Source organism: Protopterus annectens, chromosome 14.part0 (genome assembly GCF_019279795.1).
Source record: "Protopterus annectens isolate FY-2018-M chromosome 14.part0, PAN1.0, whole genome shotgun sequence".
NCBI lineage: Eukaryota > Metazoa > Chordata > Ceratodontiformes > Protopteridae > Protopterus > Protopterus annectens.
The window spans coordinates 917,630,588-917,647,504 of record NC_056748.1 but is presented as its reverse complement, the minus strand read 5'-3'; the positions used below and the strand labels follow the sequence as shown (position 1 = coordinate 917,647,504).

Genomic DNA, 16,917 nt, shown 5'->3' with positions numbered 1-16,917 from the left:
GAAAATGGAGGATAAGGCAAAATCTATGCAGACAGTCAAAGATTTTCTACAGGTACAGCCCTCTCGCTTCAGCAGAAATTGGCCAACAAAAAATTGGTCCTTTCCAGCTACTGACAGACCACAGAGGGGTAAATACAGATGCCGAAGAGGCAGAGGGCAACCACAAGCCCAATACAAACCTCGACAATGGGGCACTGCAACACAGAAGGAAGGAGAAGACAGGCCCCAAACTACTAGAAGGCAAACTCAATGACTTATACCTCATATGGCCAAGCAACACTCTCTTGGCAGCTCCCTTGGGAGGAAAACTAGCACTTTTTTCAGACAACTGGCACATCGTCACAAAGGACAAATGGGTCCTAGACATAATTTCACGAGGATACAGATTCCATTTCCACACCTTGCCAATGAAAAGAGGAATGCCAAACCTGCCACAAAATCAAAGGGCAGAGACACAAAAACAAATTACAGCTCTCATGGACATGAGAGCCATTCAACTGGTACCTACATGGGAGCAAGGCCAAGGATTTTACTCAAGACTCTTTCTAGTCCCCAGAAAGGACAATGCCTGGAGACCAATTCTGGACCTTTCAATTCTAAACACCTTCTTACAAGTACCCAAATTCAAGATTCTAACTCTACAGCAGCTTCTTCCCATGTTGGGCAAGAAAGCATGGCTAGTAACGTTGGACCTCAAGGAGGCATACCTGCATGTCCCTATCAGACAAAGTTGCAGAAGATACCTCCTTTTCATTGCAGGTTCAACCCATTACCAATTCTCTGCACTGCCCTTTGGCTTATCCACTGCGCCCAGGGTCTTCACAAAATGCCTGGCACCAGTAATTGCATACTGCAGACAAAGGGGAATTCAAATATACCCGTACCTGGACGACTGCCTCATCCAAGCAGAAAGCAAGGACATCCTCTTACAACATCTGGCTTTTGTAAAACATCTTCTAAGTTGCCTGGGGTACACAGTAAATGAAAATAAATCAAAACTAGTACCCTCACAAAATATGACATTCCTGGGTGCCAGCTTGAATACAACGGCCCAGAAGGCTTATCTGACGCCAGACAAACAACTACAACTGACTCAATATTTCAAAACAATGGCAAGAAAGACCCAACTCCCTGCAAGAAAAATTCTGCAGGCCTTGGGCTTCATGGCATCTTGCATACTACTAATACCATTTGCAAAGCTGCATATGAGGAAATTACAGTGGTACCTAAAAAGAGTATGGTCTCAACACAGCCACAGCTTGGACACAATGATATCTCTCATTCCCTGCCTTCAACAAGAGTTTCTATGGTGGTCACAGGCATGTCACCTCAACAAGGGTCAGCCTTTCACCTTGCCCCCTGCCAGGCAAACTATGACAACAGATGCATCGGACTACACCTGGGGGGCACACATGGCAGGACAGTGCGTTCAAGGCATATGGACTGCAGATCAAAGGAATCTGGACATCAATCAAAAAGAGATGCTAGCTGTACAGAATGCTCTGACAGCCTTCAAGAACCTATTACATCCTGGACAACTTACAATAAGGACGGACAACACCACAGTAATGTGGTACATAAACAAACAAGGAGGTACACACTCCTACCCTCTATGCAGGCAAGCAATGACCTTGTAGAACACAACACTGGCTTACCAAGTTCAGTTACAAGCTCAATTCCTGCCAGGACTAAAGAACACATTGGCAGACGACCTCAGCAGAAACATCATGGATTCCCACGAGTGGAAACTGGATCCACAAGTATTTGCAATGATAACTCAAAAATGGGGCCTCCCAGACATAGACCTGTTTGCCAGCCCCCAAAACTATCAGCTAACAAAATTTTGTACAAGGACACTTCACCATCAAGCTTGGAAAGTGGACGCACTCTCATTCAGTTGGAAAAACCTGACAGTATATGCCTTCCCTCCATTGCCTCTTCTCACAAAGGTGCTTCTGAAAGTCAGAAAGGAGAGACCACGACTGATACTCATAGCCCCAGACTGGCCATGCCAGCACTAGTACCCACTATTAAGGAATGTGGCCCAGGGCCCACCTTGGATTTTACCACAAATTGCCCATTTGCTCACACAGCAAAACAACCAGATTCTACACAGCCAACTCAAAACCTTAAATTTGGCTGCATGGCAAATCACTTAAGCATCCAGCCAGCTCCTCTTCCTCAAGCAGTTATAGATGTTATTCTGGAAGCTAGGAGGCCCAGCATCAGGAAGGCCTACTCGGACAAATGGAAAAGGTTTTGCACCTGGAACCAAGCTAAACGCCAAAATACCCTTCAGCCTCACATGCCTCAGATTCTACAGTATTTAACTGAGATGTTGCACAAAGGACTTTCTTTTTCATCCATTAAAATCCACGCATCAGCTATTTCAGCCCACTACAACACGGATCCACCCTTATTTTCACATCCACTTCTAAGGCAGTTCCTCAGAGGGGCAAAAAACATTAGGCCCCCCCAAGAGAGCACCTACACCAACATGGGACCTCAATTTTGTTCTGGAATAACTTACGCTACCTCCCTTCGAACCAGCTTTCTCTGCTGATCTAAAGTTTATATCATGGAAGACTGCCCTGCTGCTAGCAATAACTTCAGCCAGAAGAGACTCAGAGCTGCAGACACTAATGGCAGTGGAACCTTTCCTCATTTTCCATCAAGGCAGAGTTTCTCTACGAACTAATCCTTCCTTCATGCCTAAGGTGGTATCCAGTGTGGCTTTAAATCAAACCATCCATTTACCCACCTTCTTTCCAAATCCACAGAACAAAGGAGAAAGACACCTGCATTCCTTGGACATTCACAGGCAACTTCATTACTACTTGGATAAAACTAAGCTTTTCAGAAAATCTGACCAGCTCTTTGTATCCTATGCTACAGCTTCACAAGGGAAGGCTATATCAAAACAGACCATTTCCAAATGGATAGGACATTGCATTTGTTTTTGCTATACCCATCATGGAAAACCAGTTCTTGCTACAATAAGGCCCCACTCCACCAGAGCAACAGCTACATCTACAGCCTTCCTCAGGGGGGTCCCAACCAAGGAGATTTTGGAAGCTGCAACTTGGAGTTCAGTACACACCTTCACCAAATACTACCACTTACCACTTTACTCTAAGACTAGAGCTGGCTTTGCCACTGCAGTTCTGCAGGGTCTTCTAGCCCCCTCTAACTCTCTTTGATTCCTCCTCCCATCCTTAGCTTTGGGATTCTTCCCAAGTGTGATGACTGCAGCAGGGTAACACGATGAACATAGTACAGTTTTGTACCTACCATAAATGTAGATGTTCGAGTGTACACCCTGCTGCAGTCCAGGTTACCCTCCCTCCATCCCCTCTGATCTAACTGACTAAATCTTTATAATACCTTCCTGATGTATTTGCTTATAGCTGGAGGAATGTTGTGTTTGTGCTAAATTTTTTAGATTGGTACTAATTACTGTCCACCTTTTTGGAGGCACCTGACATCTGGGGCAAGAAAAACTGAAGAAAATGGCGTCAGATGCATTATATATACCCCTGGCGCACTGACGTCAGGGAAGAAGTGACAGCAACTGACGCCGGACCAAGACTCTGGAATTCAGGCCGACTGCGGGACCACCTGACGACAAGATAACCCAAGTGTGATGACTGCAGCAGGGTGTACACTCGAACATCTACATTTATGGTAGGTACAAAACTGTACTTTTCTCCTACTTCATACGGTCTTCATCATATCTGGCCAATAAAACAGATGGATAAGTCATGTCATGAACTACTAAATAACTTTATCCTGTCATGCTGAGATTGGTTCCTGGCAGTTTCCAAATGAGTACTTCAGGATTCCAACCAAGTAATTTAATTAGGCCGTATTCCCAGGTCACACCAAAGAAATATGAGTTTCTGCTTATTATATATAATGTAGTTAACTCAAAGAGGGTAAGCGCAGGTAACGAAGGGTTCTGTCTCTCAAGACTGCTACACGTTTAATGTGAGTATCCACTGATAGGTAAAGCACAGCTTTTTTCCTCTGCATAACAGTTAAGATTACCTCTCACTAATTAATGCAGGCATAGCAGATACAGCAGCAGTTTCCTGTTAACTGACAAAATTGTAAACAATGACTCATTTTAAGCAAGTTTTATCATGGAATGAAATTTACTTAGCCTGGAATTATTTCTGTTGCTTAGGCAACATGCAAGACAAGAAAAGTGTCTCAATTTTGTATGAAACATGCCACATGGGCGGGAGGATGGCAGAATGCTTAAGGTGTTTACCTTGCAGTTACAAGGTGCAGGGTTTGATTCTCACATGGGGTAACTGGCTCAGCTTAAAATGGCCCACAAGGGCAATTAGCCTAGTACTAACCTATGAACCACTGTTACTGGTATTTAATTTTAAAGCATCCTAAAATCATTTAATTCTACCTCAAAGTTAGCTAGGTATGACACAGTAGTGTATACACAGATGTAGCTAGGTGTGGCACAGTAGTGTATACACAGCTGTAGCTAGGTGTGGCAGAGTAGTGTATACACAGCTGTAGTTGGTTATGGCATAGTACTGTATATACAGTTGTAGCTAGGTATGGCACAGTAGTGTATAGCTGTAGCTAGGTATGGCACAGTAGTGTATACACAGCTGTAGCTAGGTATGGCACAGTAGTGTATATACAGTTGTAGCTAGGTATGGCACAGTAGTGTATATACAGTTGTAAATGGGTATGGCACAGTAGTGTATACATAGCTGTAGCTAGGTGTGGGACAGTAGTGTATACACAGCTGTAGCTAGGTATGGGACAGTAGTGTATACACAGCTGTAGCTAGGTATGGCACAGTAGTATATATACAGTTGTAGCTAGGTATGGCACAGTAGTGTATATACAGCTGTAAATGGGTATGGCACAGTAGTGTATACACAGCTGTAGCTAGGTGTGGCACAGTAGTGTATATACAGCTGTAGCTAGGTGTGGCAGAGTAGTGTATACACAGCTGTAGTTGGTTATGGTGTAGTAGTGTATATACAGTTGTAGCTAGGTATGGCACAGTAGTGTATATACAGTTGTAAATGGGTATGGCACAGTAGTGTATACATAGCTGTAGCTAGGTGTGGGACAGTATTGTATACACAGCTGTAGCGAGGTATGGGACAGTAGTGTATATACAGCTGTAGCTAGGTATGGCACAGTAGTATATATACAGTTGTAGCTAGGTATGGCACAGTAGTGTATATACAGTTGTAAATGGGTATGGCACAGTAGTGTATATGTAGCTAGGTGTGGGACAGTAGTGTATACACAGCTGTAGCTAGGTATGGGACAGTAGTGTATACACAGCTGTAGCTAGGTATGGCACAGTAGTATATATACAGTTGTAGCTAGGTATGGCACAGTAGTATATATACAGCTGTAAATGGGTATGACACAGTAGTGTATACACAGCTGTAGCTAGGTGTGGCACAGTAGTGTATATACAGCTGTAGCTAGGTGTGGCAGAGTAGTGTATACACAGCTGTAGTTGGTTATGGCGTAGTAGTGTATATACAGTTGTAGCTAGGTATGGCACAGTAGTGTATATACAGTTGTAAATGGGTATGGCACAATAGTGTATACATAGCTGTAGCTAGGTGTGGGACAGTAGTGTATACACAGCTGTAGCTAGGTATGGGACAGTAGTGTATACACAGCTGTAGTTGGTTATGGCGTAGTAGTGTATATACAGTTGTAGCTAGGTATGGCACAGTAGTGTATATACAGTTGTAAATGGGTATGGCACAGTAGTGTATACATAGCTGTAGCTAGGTGTGGGACAGTATTGTATACACAGCTGTAGCGAGGTATGGGACAGTAGTGTATATACAGCTGTAGCTAGGTATGGCACAGTAGTATATATACAGTTGTAGCTAGGTATGGCACAGTAGTGTATATACATTTGTAAATGGGTATGGCACAGTAGTGTATATGTAGCTAGGTGTGGGACAGTAGTGTATACACAGCTGTAGCTAGGTATGGGACAGTAGTGTATACACAGCTGTAGCTAGGTATGGCACAGTAGTATATATACAGTTGTAGCTAGGTAAGGCACAGTAGTATATATACAGCTGTAAATGGGTATGGCACAGTAGTGTATACACAGCTGTAGCTAGGTTTGGCACAGTAGTGTATATACAGCTGTAGCTAGGTGTGGCAGAGTAGTGTATACACAGCTGTAGCTGGTTATGGCGTAGTAGTGTATATACAGTTGTAGCTAGGTATGGCACAGTAGTGTATATACAGTTGTAAATGGGTATGGCACAATAGTGTATACATAGCTGTAGCTAGGTGTGGGACAGTAGTGTATACACAGCTGTAGCTAGGTATGGGACAGTAGTGTATACACAGCTGTAGCTAGGTATGGCACAGTAGTATATATACAGTTGTAGCTAGGTATGGCGCAGTAGTGTGTATATACAGCTGTAAATGGGTATGGCACAGTAGTGTATACACAGCTGTAGCTAGGTGTGGCACAGTAGTGTATATACAGCTGTAGCTAGGTGTGGCAGAGTAGTGTATACACAGCTGTAGTTGGTTATGGCATAGTAGTGTATATACAGTTGTAGCTAGGTATGGCACAGTAGTGTATATACAGTTGTAAATGGGTATGGCACAGTAGTGTATACACAGCTGTAGCTAGGTGTGGGGCACAGTAGTGTATACACAGTTGTAGTTAGTTATGGCGTAGCAGTGTATATACAGTTGTAACTAGGTATGGCACAGTAACCAATACCACTATATAACAGAACACAGTTCATATAGAAATCTCCATCAGCCCATCACATGGGAGGCTCCCCCAAATATGATTTTCACTGTTTATATAATAAAAACAAAAAAATGATTCAACTATAAATAAAACTTAACTGTTGTGCATTTTATGATTAATTTCAAGTTAGGTACATTATAGCTCAAATCTGAGAAGTTGCTGTATTAAAAAAATAAGAAAATACTCTTTTTTCAAGCAAAATTCTCTTTTTCAGGAGAAATACAAGTGTTTACCTTTTTCCAAGTAATGAAAACCATAGAGGTTATTATAACACACAACAAGGGATGTGGGGAATTGCCTCCAACATAAAACAATTGTTTAAGGGAAACATCCATCTGTGATCTTGGGACTGCTATTTTAATTGCAAAATATTTTACATGTGACTACATTTGCTGCAAACTATTTATAGCTTAAAGGAATCCAATTACCAATGGAGGACATTCAATATAAGCTGTCATTTGTGAAGTGATTAAATGTTGTTTGAGTCCTGGTGCATAGTATCTCTTTCGACTGCTTATTTTCTTCAGAAGTTGCTTTTGTGTTTACACACAAGTCCATAACTGGCTACTAGGAATGATGAAATAACACAACCAAGATATCTAACCTGCATTACTGTGCGTGTGTGTGTGTGTGTGTGGGGGGGGGGGGGGTACCTACATGTCGACTGTGAATTTCCAGTCAGCAAAAGCATAAAACAGTACCATGAAACTGCTGTGGACTATCGGTCTACACCTTTTTATAACTTAATAGCCTGGAAGCTGTACATTTGGGGTCACTATTTTTTTCCTGTATTGTTGCACAAATAAATTAAAGATAGCTCCTGTATCTCAAGCCAAGCAGGCCAAGAGATTGTGACTAATTCCTCAGTGTGCTGATTCACTGCCATATTTTATGTTGGATTAGATTAAGTAACCCCTTAACCTCTTTAAAGTACCATGAAGCATTCAACAAATGCACTTTTATAAAATAAGCACTTCTTGTAGAATGAAGTCCAAGGTCTTAATATTCAAAAAAGCAAATCAACAATTGTTTATAACATACAATGCATTCATGCTAAGACTCATAGGTCAAGCTAGGGAAAAAAAAGACGAGAACACTTGGTTGCAATGTATAAAAAGCCCAAGTGCAACTTCAAAAATCTACACATATCAGATAACTTAAAATGTTATATTGCTCTGTGAAAAAGTAACATGTGAAATAATAAATAGAGACCTAAATTAGCACATCTTTAAATGAAAGGAACCTCTAAGGGGAACAAGCACTAGCTGCTATTTATGTAACAAAAAAAATTAGATTCGTTTTAGATTCAGTGAAACCTTTCAGCCAAGTTAAGATTGAGCAGTGTGTTGTATCCATGCACTTAACATCCTGCAATTATTAACCTCAGGAATGAGGAAGTTGGATATACATGGCACAGAGATCAGATGAAAACAAATGTCATCTCTGTTTGCATTTGTATATAGAGATTACTCTTAAAAATTCCTTTTTTCACAGACAAATTTGAAGGTGTGCTTGAAAAAGAACTACAAGTAAAATGAAGAACTAACTTCTGTTTCCTAGTTTTTTCTTTGCTATGACAATTTTCCTGGGTCTTGTAGTCACAAGATGAAACAATCTGTTACAACCTGGTGAACCGTGCTCGTAACATGGCAGCTAAGTAAGTAACATTCTAAAATAGAGAAGTGTTTTATGGCATTTTGAGGGCAATAAAGCTTTGTAACTGGACAGGTCAGCAGCTACTCGACAATGTATTTTTTTCTTCTGTAAAAAAGAAGCAATGCTTTCAGTGATGTGATGGCATTTATTAGCCAGGCATACCACTCAACCAACCAGATGTTCACAGAAAGTCCAGATTTTTGTCTATTTTTGGTTTGTTCCTCATAAAATTAGTGGTTTTCTAGCAAATCATTGAGATTTGAAGTAGCTAAATAATAAGCAGCGTTTGAGTTTCAGACTTCATATCTTTCAGAAATACCTGTTAATGCAAAACCTGTTATTTTAGCAACTTTATAAGTTTGTAAGGTGAATATTTAAAACCTTTCCTTAGTTTGGGCCTTTCTCTCCCCCATTACTTTTAGCTTTGTCCACAATCATTGTGCTAAGAGGTTAAGAAGTATGCAGCTATGCTTTCTTGTTATTCTGAAGGATTATGTAGTGTTGGCATTAGTATGTCAAAGGTATGGCAACATCATGCAGCCTGTTTGTGTCCCCTGTGTTTGTTGTGTGGCTCATTAATACTGCAGATAGGAGAATCATGTCAGATGAGTGTAGAGTACACTTAACAGGTGTTTCCTCAATCAGTAATGGGAAAGATAAGACATGAATGTAAAATAGTGACACGGACCCTCTTCTTGTGGTCTCTATAAATCACAGTTTAATATTGTGATCATAAAGCATTTTAAGTTTACTTTAGTTTCTACAGCAGTACCACATTGTTTGCTAGGAAGAACAGATACAAGTATTTAAATCTAATGAGTTTCCAGAGTTTGGTGATATTTTTGTATATACATAGATCTCAGCTTTAAAAAAAATCATAGCAGAAGGAGAGGAACGGTTTCTTATTTTCCAAAGTATAAGATAAGATAAAATACAATGTGTATTTAGTGACAAAGAATCACTACATAGATTTCATTTTGGCATTTAAAAATATATGTACCATTTAACATGTTAAATATTATGAAGAAAAAAAAATCATAGCAGTGTATTAAACCATACCAGTATACAGCTATGAATATTACATGACTGATCTGTACTTTACTGAAATTACATTTTGATGACAGAGTATACTACTGTAACTCTAAATCAAACGTTCCATTTGTTGACCACAGGAAAGAGTGAACAACAGATGACTGAATGTTTCTGAAGACTGTAAACTGTGCTTCCATATGGGTAAATTCGGTTTTATGGATTAGGGTAAAAATATTAGCAAAGTACGGGAATAGATTGTGTGGTATGTGAGCAAGTGTTTCTGGGTCAGGGTTAACGTTAGAACTAAGTTAGGTGATAGTTTTAACTGTGTGTGTGTGTGTGTGTGTGTGTGTGTGTGTGTGCGTTTGTGTTTATTTATAAGTGTGTCCTGTGCACTTGATTACTGTACAAGGCTGGGATTGGGGATGTGTGAGACAGTAGGGCTTGGTAAGCACATGAGTAAGACAGTACAAATAGGCTTTACTATTACACATACTTGTTGAGACAGGTTTCTGCTGTGATATACTGCAGTTGTTACCAGCTATCTCTTCCAAATGTTCCAGTTTCCTGCTTGATCAAAGGGGTGCCTCAAAAGTGAGTTCTTGGTCTTCCTCTCCTTTCTCTCTTCATAGGAGATCTTATCTGGGAAATTTCCAATATCAGCAGGACACAGTATACTGATGACATATGTGATGCTCCAACAGTGGCCCAGTAATCAAGGAGCCTCAATCCTCATGGGTCTATATCACCACATCAAATGGTGATAAGTTCGAATGCCCTTTGTTCGAACCGAAATGTGCTCAAGTCCTAAACCACAAAGTTACAGAACATCGATTTTTTTCCCAGGGAAAAAAAATTGGTGGGCCATCTTCGGGACTTTGCTATTTCCTCCACAGTAGTGTGATCTCAGAGTTGGTATATTTAAGTAGGGGGTTTGTTTTAAATTTGTGATTTTTTTTTTCGTGGAGCAGAGATTTTTTCCCTGAGGAAAAAAAAAATCGCTGTTCCATGAGTTTGCTGTTTAGAGTTTTCGGACTTTTAGGTTCAAACAAAGGGCATTTGAACGTATTACCATTTGATGTGGTGATATAGACCCAATACTCACCACTGGCAACAGTGGGAGACACACACACTGGGAGGATGGCAAGTACACAGACAGTAAAGTGCAGTTTCCCCTTAAATGCACACACAGACCGCAGTCAGTCTGGGGCTGGTTTCTCCCTCTTTCTCCAGATTCCCAGTAAGACTCGCCACTGGCACAGCTATACAGTTGAGTCCTTAGCCAGGGTTCCAAGCCAAGTCCTCAAACACTCTCTCTCTGTCCAACCAGTGCTTCATGTCCCTGCCCAAGTAGCTCACACACACACACACACACACACACACACACACACACACACACACACACACACACACCTGGGAAAGGATGGCACAGGTTTACTAGCAATGACCTCTTCTGCCCAGACTATAAGATAGTCATCACTGCCACCAGACCCCTTTATCAGCTACTTTAAGGCCCTTGACAAAGGGTGTCCAATCTTACCATGTAATGTTACTATTACTCCAAATGGTGGTTTGACCAATAGCGAGGATATTAGGAGGGGCCTGTACAGTGTCACCAAATAGATATGCAAGTAATCTAAGAGTTTAAATATCTCTAAACAGACCAGTCACAACTGAAAGGTTTAAATATATTTAATAATAAATAATAAAAGAACAAGACAACACTAAATATATATTCACAGTGACATCAGAGTTCAAAATCACAGAAAATATTTAAAACATTGCAGGACAGTCTCAAATACAGAAAACATCTATACTAATATTTACTATAATCTTTACTGAATATAAACAAAATTACTGTACCCTAGTTAACTTACTTACAGCAAGGCAAGTCAGAAGTGGTGAGTGGATGTTTCCCAGCTGATGCTGTCAGGTCAAAGACAAATACAAACTGCTACCTCTCTCTGAGAGTTCTTAAATTAATATCAAATCTTACTGCTGGGATACTTGCAGCATGACATCACTTTTTGTCACCAGACTTCAGTTCTCGGGCTCACAAACAACCCCCACTGATGCAGCATCTAGCATCTCCCTGTGAAAATACATAGCCTTCAGATGTTTGCAGCTGTTAGAAAACATAACACAATATAAACACTGCAAAAGGCTCCCTAGTTATAGACATCCTGTCTCCTTGCTGCACTGAAACTAACTTTTATAGCACAATTATAAGTTGGCCAACAGGGTGCTGGTGGAAATTGGGTGACTGCTGGCCGAAGGAGGAGAAGAGGGGGAAGGCATGCCAGAAGGCAGGTAAAGGCTAGGACTGTGATAGTGAGGGTCGGAACTTTGAATGTTGGCAGTATGACTGGTATAGGGAGAGAGCTAGCTGATATGATGGACCGTAGGAAGGTTGGTATATTGTGTGTGCAAGAGACCAAATGGAAGGGGAGCAAGGCTAGGTGTATCGGAGGTGGGTTCAAATTGTTTTATTATGGTGTGGATGGGAGGAGAAATGGCGTAGGCGTTATCCTGAAGGAACAGTATGCTAAGAGTGTTTTGGAGGTGAAAAGAGTGTTGGATAGAATGATGTTTATGAAGCTGGAAATTGATGGTGTAATGCTGAATGTTGTTAGTGCATATGCTCCACAAGTTGGGTGTGCTATGGATGAAAAAGAAAAATTTTGAAGTGAGTTGGATGAAGTGGTGATGACTGTACCCAAGGGTGAGAGACTGGTGATTGGAGCAGATTTCAGTGGGCATGTTGGTGAAGGGAACAGAGGGGATGAGGAAGTGATGGGTAGGTATGGTGTTAAGCAAAGGAATGCAGAAGGTCAGATGGTAGTGGATTTTGTGAAAAGGATGGACATGGCTGTGATGAATACATATTTTTAACAAAAGGGAGGAGCATAGGGTGACATACAAGAGTGGAGGAAGATGCACACAAGTGGATTATATCTTATGTAGAAGGGCCAGTCTGAAGGAGACTGTAATGTGGTGGCAGGGCAAAGTGTAGTTAGGCAGCATAGGAGAAAAAGTGCTTTGGTACTGCTTTTTAAGAATAAGGGTGATGTGCAGAGCTGTAGTAACTACAGAGGGATTATGCTGATCAATCACAGCATGAAGTTATGGGAAAGAGTAGTGGAAGCTAGGTTAAGAAGGGAGGTGATGATTAGTGATCAGCAGTATGGTTTCATGCCAGGAAAGAGCACTACAGATGTGATGTTTGCTCTGAGAGTATTGCTGGAGAAGTACAGAGAAGGGCAGAAGGAGTTGCATTGTGTCTTTGTGGACTTAGAGAAAGTATATGACAGGGTGCCTAGAGAGGAGTTGTGGTATTGTATGAGGAACTCGGGAGTGTTAGAGAAGTGGTACAGGATATGTACGAGGGTAGTGTGATGGTGGTGAGGTCTGCGGTGGGAGTAACGTATGCATTTAAGGTGGAGGTGGAATTACATCAAGGATCAGCTCTGAGCCCTTTCTTATTTGCAATGGTGATGGACAGGTTGACAGACGAGATCAGACAGGAGTCCCCGTGGACTATAATGTTTGCAGATGACATTGTGATCTGTAGTGAGAGTAGGGAACAGGTGGAGACGACCCTGGAGAGGTGGAGATATGCTCTAGACAGAAGAGGAATGAAGGTCAGCAGGACTAAGACAGAATATATGTGTGTGAATGAGAGGGAGGATAGAAGAATGGTGAAGATGCAAGGAGTAGAGGGGATGAAGGTGGATGAGTTTAAATACTTGGGATCAACAGTTCAGAGTAATGGTGAGTGTGGAAGAGAGGTGAAGAAGAAAGTACAGGCAGGATGGAGTGGGTGGAGAAGAGTGCCAGGAATGATTTGTGACAGATGAGTACCAGTAAGAGTGAAAGGGAAGGTCTACAAGAGGGTACTGAGACCAGCTATGTTATATGGGTTGGAGACAGTAGCATTGACAAAAAGGCAGGAGTCAAGAGCTTGATGTGGCAGAGTTGAAGATGTTAAGATTTACACTGGGTGTGACGAGGATGGACAGGATTAGGAATCGGTATATTAGAGGGTCAGCCCAGGTTGGAAGGTTTGGAGACAAAGCCAGAGAGGCAAGATTACGTTGGTTTGGACATGTGCTGAAGAGGGATGCAGAGTATATTGGGGAAAAGATGCTAAGGATGAAGCTGCCAGGTAACAGGAAAAGAGGAAGGCCTAAGATAAGGTTTATAGATGTGGTGAGAGAGGACATGCAGGTGTTTGATGTGACAGAGCAAGATGCAGAGGACCAGAAGATATGGAAACAGTTGATCCGCTGTGGTGACCCCTAACGGGAGCAGCCGAAATAATTTTTACTATTTTTACTGAAGTTTTGCAAGTTAACATTTTATGTTCCAATTTCCACTGTTTATATACATTTATACAGTTTCAATAGTTTATATACATTTCTCTTCTAATCCAGCAGGCTACATTGTGGTCACACATCTAAGCTCAGTACTGTACAAACACTTTTCACACACACTTCTGTGCCAGCAGTTTGATATACACAAAACATACTGTTTTAATACAGTGGCAACACAAGCAATTGCATCCTGATGATATTCACAAATTACAAATAACTATTTACAAAATTCCAGATAGCTGTGTTGGCGGTATCTTCTTCTGTCACACTTCTGTATAAATCATATTAATATTCACAAATGACATATAATTATTTTGAAAATTCCAGATTGCTGGGCTGGCAGTATTTCCTTTTGTGACATCCCCCCCCCCCCCCCCCCGATAACTCAAGCTAGTTTTTCAAGTGACCCTTGAGAAACACTGCTCGAGAGGGTGAGTCTATCTGGGAATACACTACCCCATACCCGGTCTTGAGAACCCATCTGCATTGGCACTACTAACACCACTACCGTGCTGCACTGTCACATCATATGCCTGCAACCCTGGGCTCCACCATAGTAATTTGGGATTTTTCTTGCTGGCTCCCTGCAGCCATAGATCCCCATCAGACTCCTCCTGCTTCCTACTGCAAATACTTAGTGCAAGGGCTTCCCTGTCATGATAAGGTTTCATCATGTTAACATGGTTCAATTTGTGCCCCCGCCTCCTGCCTAGCAGTTCTACCATGTAGTTAACATCACTGACCTTTCTTAACACTATAAAGGGTCCCTCCCAAGTTGCCTGCAGCTTATTGTGTCTGACAGGAATGAGCACCATAACCTGCTGTCCCACACCATACTCTCTGTCACAAGCATTCTTGTCATACCAGATGTTTTTCTGCTGTTGTGCTTCTGCCAGATTCTCCTGGGCCAAGCACATGAGCTCCCTGAGCCTTGTCCTGTAGTTTAGGACATATGCCACAGCAGATGCCTTGTGGGATTTCACAGTCACCCTCCCACTCATCTCGAATCAAATCTAGAGGTCCCCTCACCCTATGCCCATAGAGTAACTTGAGGGGTAAAAAAACCTGTGAATACCTGGGGAACCTCTCTGTAAGCAAACAGTTGGGACAAATATTTGTCCACTCCCTCATGAACTGGTCTGCAAATGCCAATAGCATGGTCTTGAGTGTAGAGTTTAACCTCTCCACAAGACCATTAGTCTGGAGATGGTAGGGGGTGGTCTTTAGGTGCTTCACCCCACAGTGATTTCACAGACAAGCCAGCAGGTTTAACGTGAAACTGGCACCTCTGTCAGTCAGCATTTCATTTGGGAAACCTACCCTGCTGAAAATCTCTTACAAAGCATTTGCCACCTTTTCTGCCTCAACGGAGGATAGGGCCACTGCTTCAGGGTATCTGGTAGCATAATCTACTACCACTAAGGATATATGTTTTCCCTGTGGAACTTGGGGTAATCAGAGGCCCCACAATATCCATAGATAGCTACCCTCTGAAATGGCTCCTCAATCACGGGCAATGGTATCAAAGGATATTTTACCTTGTCTCCTGCCTTGCCTACCTTTTGGCACTGCACAGAGTACCCTGTTACATCTCTAGAAATCACAGGCCAATAAAAGTTCTGCATAATACGTCTCTTGGCTCTTGGTATGCTTTATGTCCATATGGCCTGCAAAGGGAATATCATGGCTTATGGCTAGAAGTGCCAGATGGTAGACACTGGGCTCTGCCAACTTCTGCATTCTCTTACCCTCTAGCCATCTGTCAGGGGTCTACTGTCTATACAATAAACCTTTGCCCCAGCATACAGATCCCCCTTTCCCTTGAGAGTCAGGTGCCTCACTGGCTACCTCCTGCTGGCCTTGTAATGTAGGGTCTGAGAGCTGAGCCTGTCTCAGCTCTCTCTTTATAACCCTTCTCAGCTTCCCTTCCACAGGAAGTTGGGTATTCTGTGGCAGCAGTGCCTCACTGTTCCAAGAAACACACATGCAACACAAACACACCAAAACAACATCAATCCACACACATACACTCAAAATCCTACATTAACCCTACACTAAACTGTACATACACTACTACCTATCCACTTACATTAACCCAAACCCTAACCCTAAGGTCCGTCACTATCACACACTCACCTGACCCGCGCCCTAACCCTAATTTACCTATCCCACCCTAACCCTAAAGTCTTTCACTTTCGCACACCCACCTCACACACGCCCTAACCCTAACTCACCTAACCCGCGCCCTAATCCTAACATCCACAGAATCTCACACTTACCTGAACCCGACCCGTAACTTCCCACCACAGTAATGATACTTGTGAAGCCGCAGAAATGGCCCACTGAATTCTTTCCCTGGGAAAAAATTCAGTGGGCCACGGCTTCGCAATTACCAGTGTTCGAACTTTACAGTTCGAACATCTGGTATTCGATGTTCATCCGTTTCGACGGACTGATATAAACCCATTTCACTTTGGTACCTGGGTAAGTGAACTGGTTGGCAGACCCTTTTCATCCATGGCCTTGACCCCATTAACAGCCAGTGCCATCTTTAAAGTTTAATAGGCAGGTAAGGAATGGAACCTGAATGCACATATCTGAACAGACAGAACAGAATATGTAGACTGTCTGGGTCCACATAGGTGGGGGTAAAAGGAATAAATTAGGAGTGGCCATTCTAACCTTCTGTCTGGCAAGTGGCTTAATAGTAGCCAAAACATGGTTCAGAAAGAGAGAGTGTCACATACAAGAGTGACCAACATGCATCTCAGGTAAAATAAAAAACAAACACTGGAGCAGCAGAGGAAGACACAAACCAGGAATTTAGCATAAAAAACTTTTACTCAACGCTTTCGTCAGAATGACTTCTTCAGAAATACAAATTCAAACATTTTTACAACAGCATAAATATATATACAATCTCATGTCCCTCCCACTAATTTAATTAAATTACATAATTACCAATCACCGTCTTCAATAAATTAGTACAGTACATGCTATAAAAAGCAATAAAAATAACTAATACAATAAAATACATTTGATTTATATAAAGTTATATACCTGCCT

At 41.9% G+C, this 16,917-nt stretch overlaps 1 protein-coding gene across 5 annotated transcripts in view; it reads left to right on the top strand.

Annotated features, from left to right (window-relative positions):
* The window catches only part of BLNK (B cell linker), a 964,832-nt gene that overhangs the window by 240,098 nt on the left and 707,817 nt on the right, over nt 1-16,917 (top strand). The window contains exon 1 of one of the 5 annotated variants that reach the window (XM_044056711.1): nt 8,289-8,447. The exons of 3 other annotated variants lie outside the window; for them this stretch is intronic. In XM_044056711.1, the coding sequence (XP_043912646.1) occupies nt 8,437-8,447 (11 nt within the window). In that variant the 5' untranslated portion in view covers nt 8,289-8,436. Of the gene's footprint in view, nt 1-8,288; nt 8,448-16,917 lie in introns of those variants that run through there. One more of the 5 variants, XM_044056713.1, reaches the window with a different exon arrangement.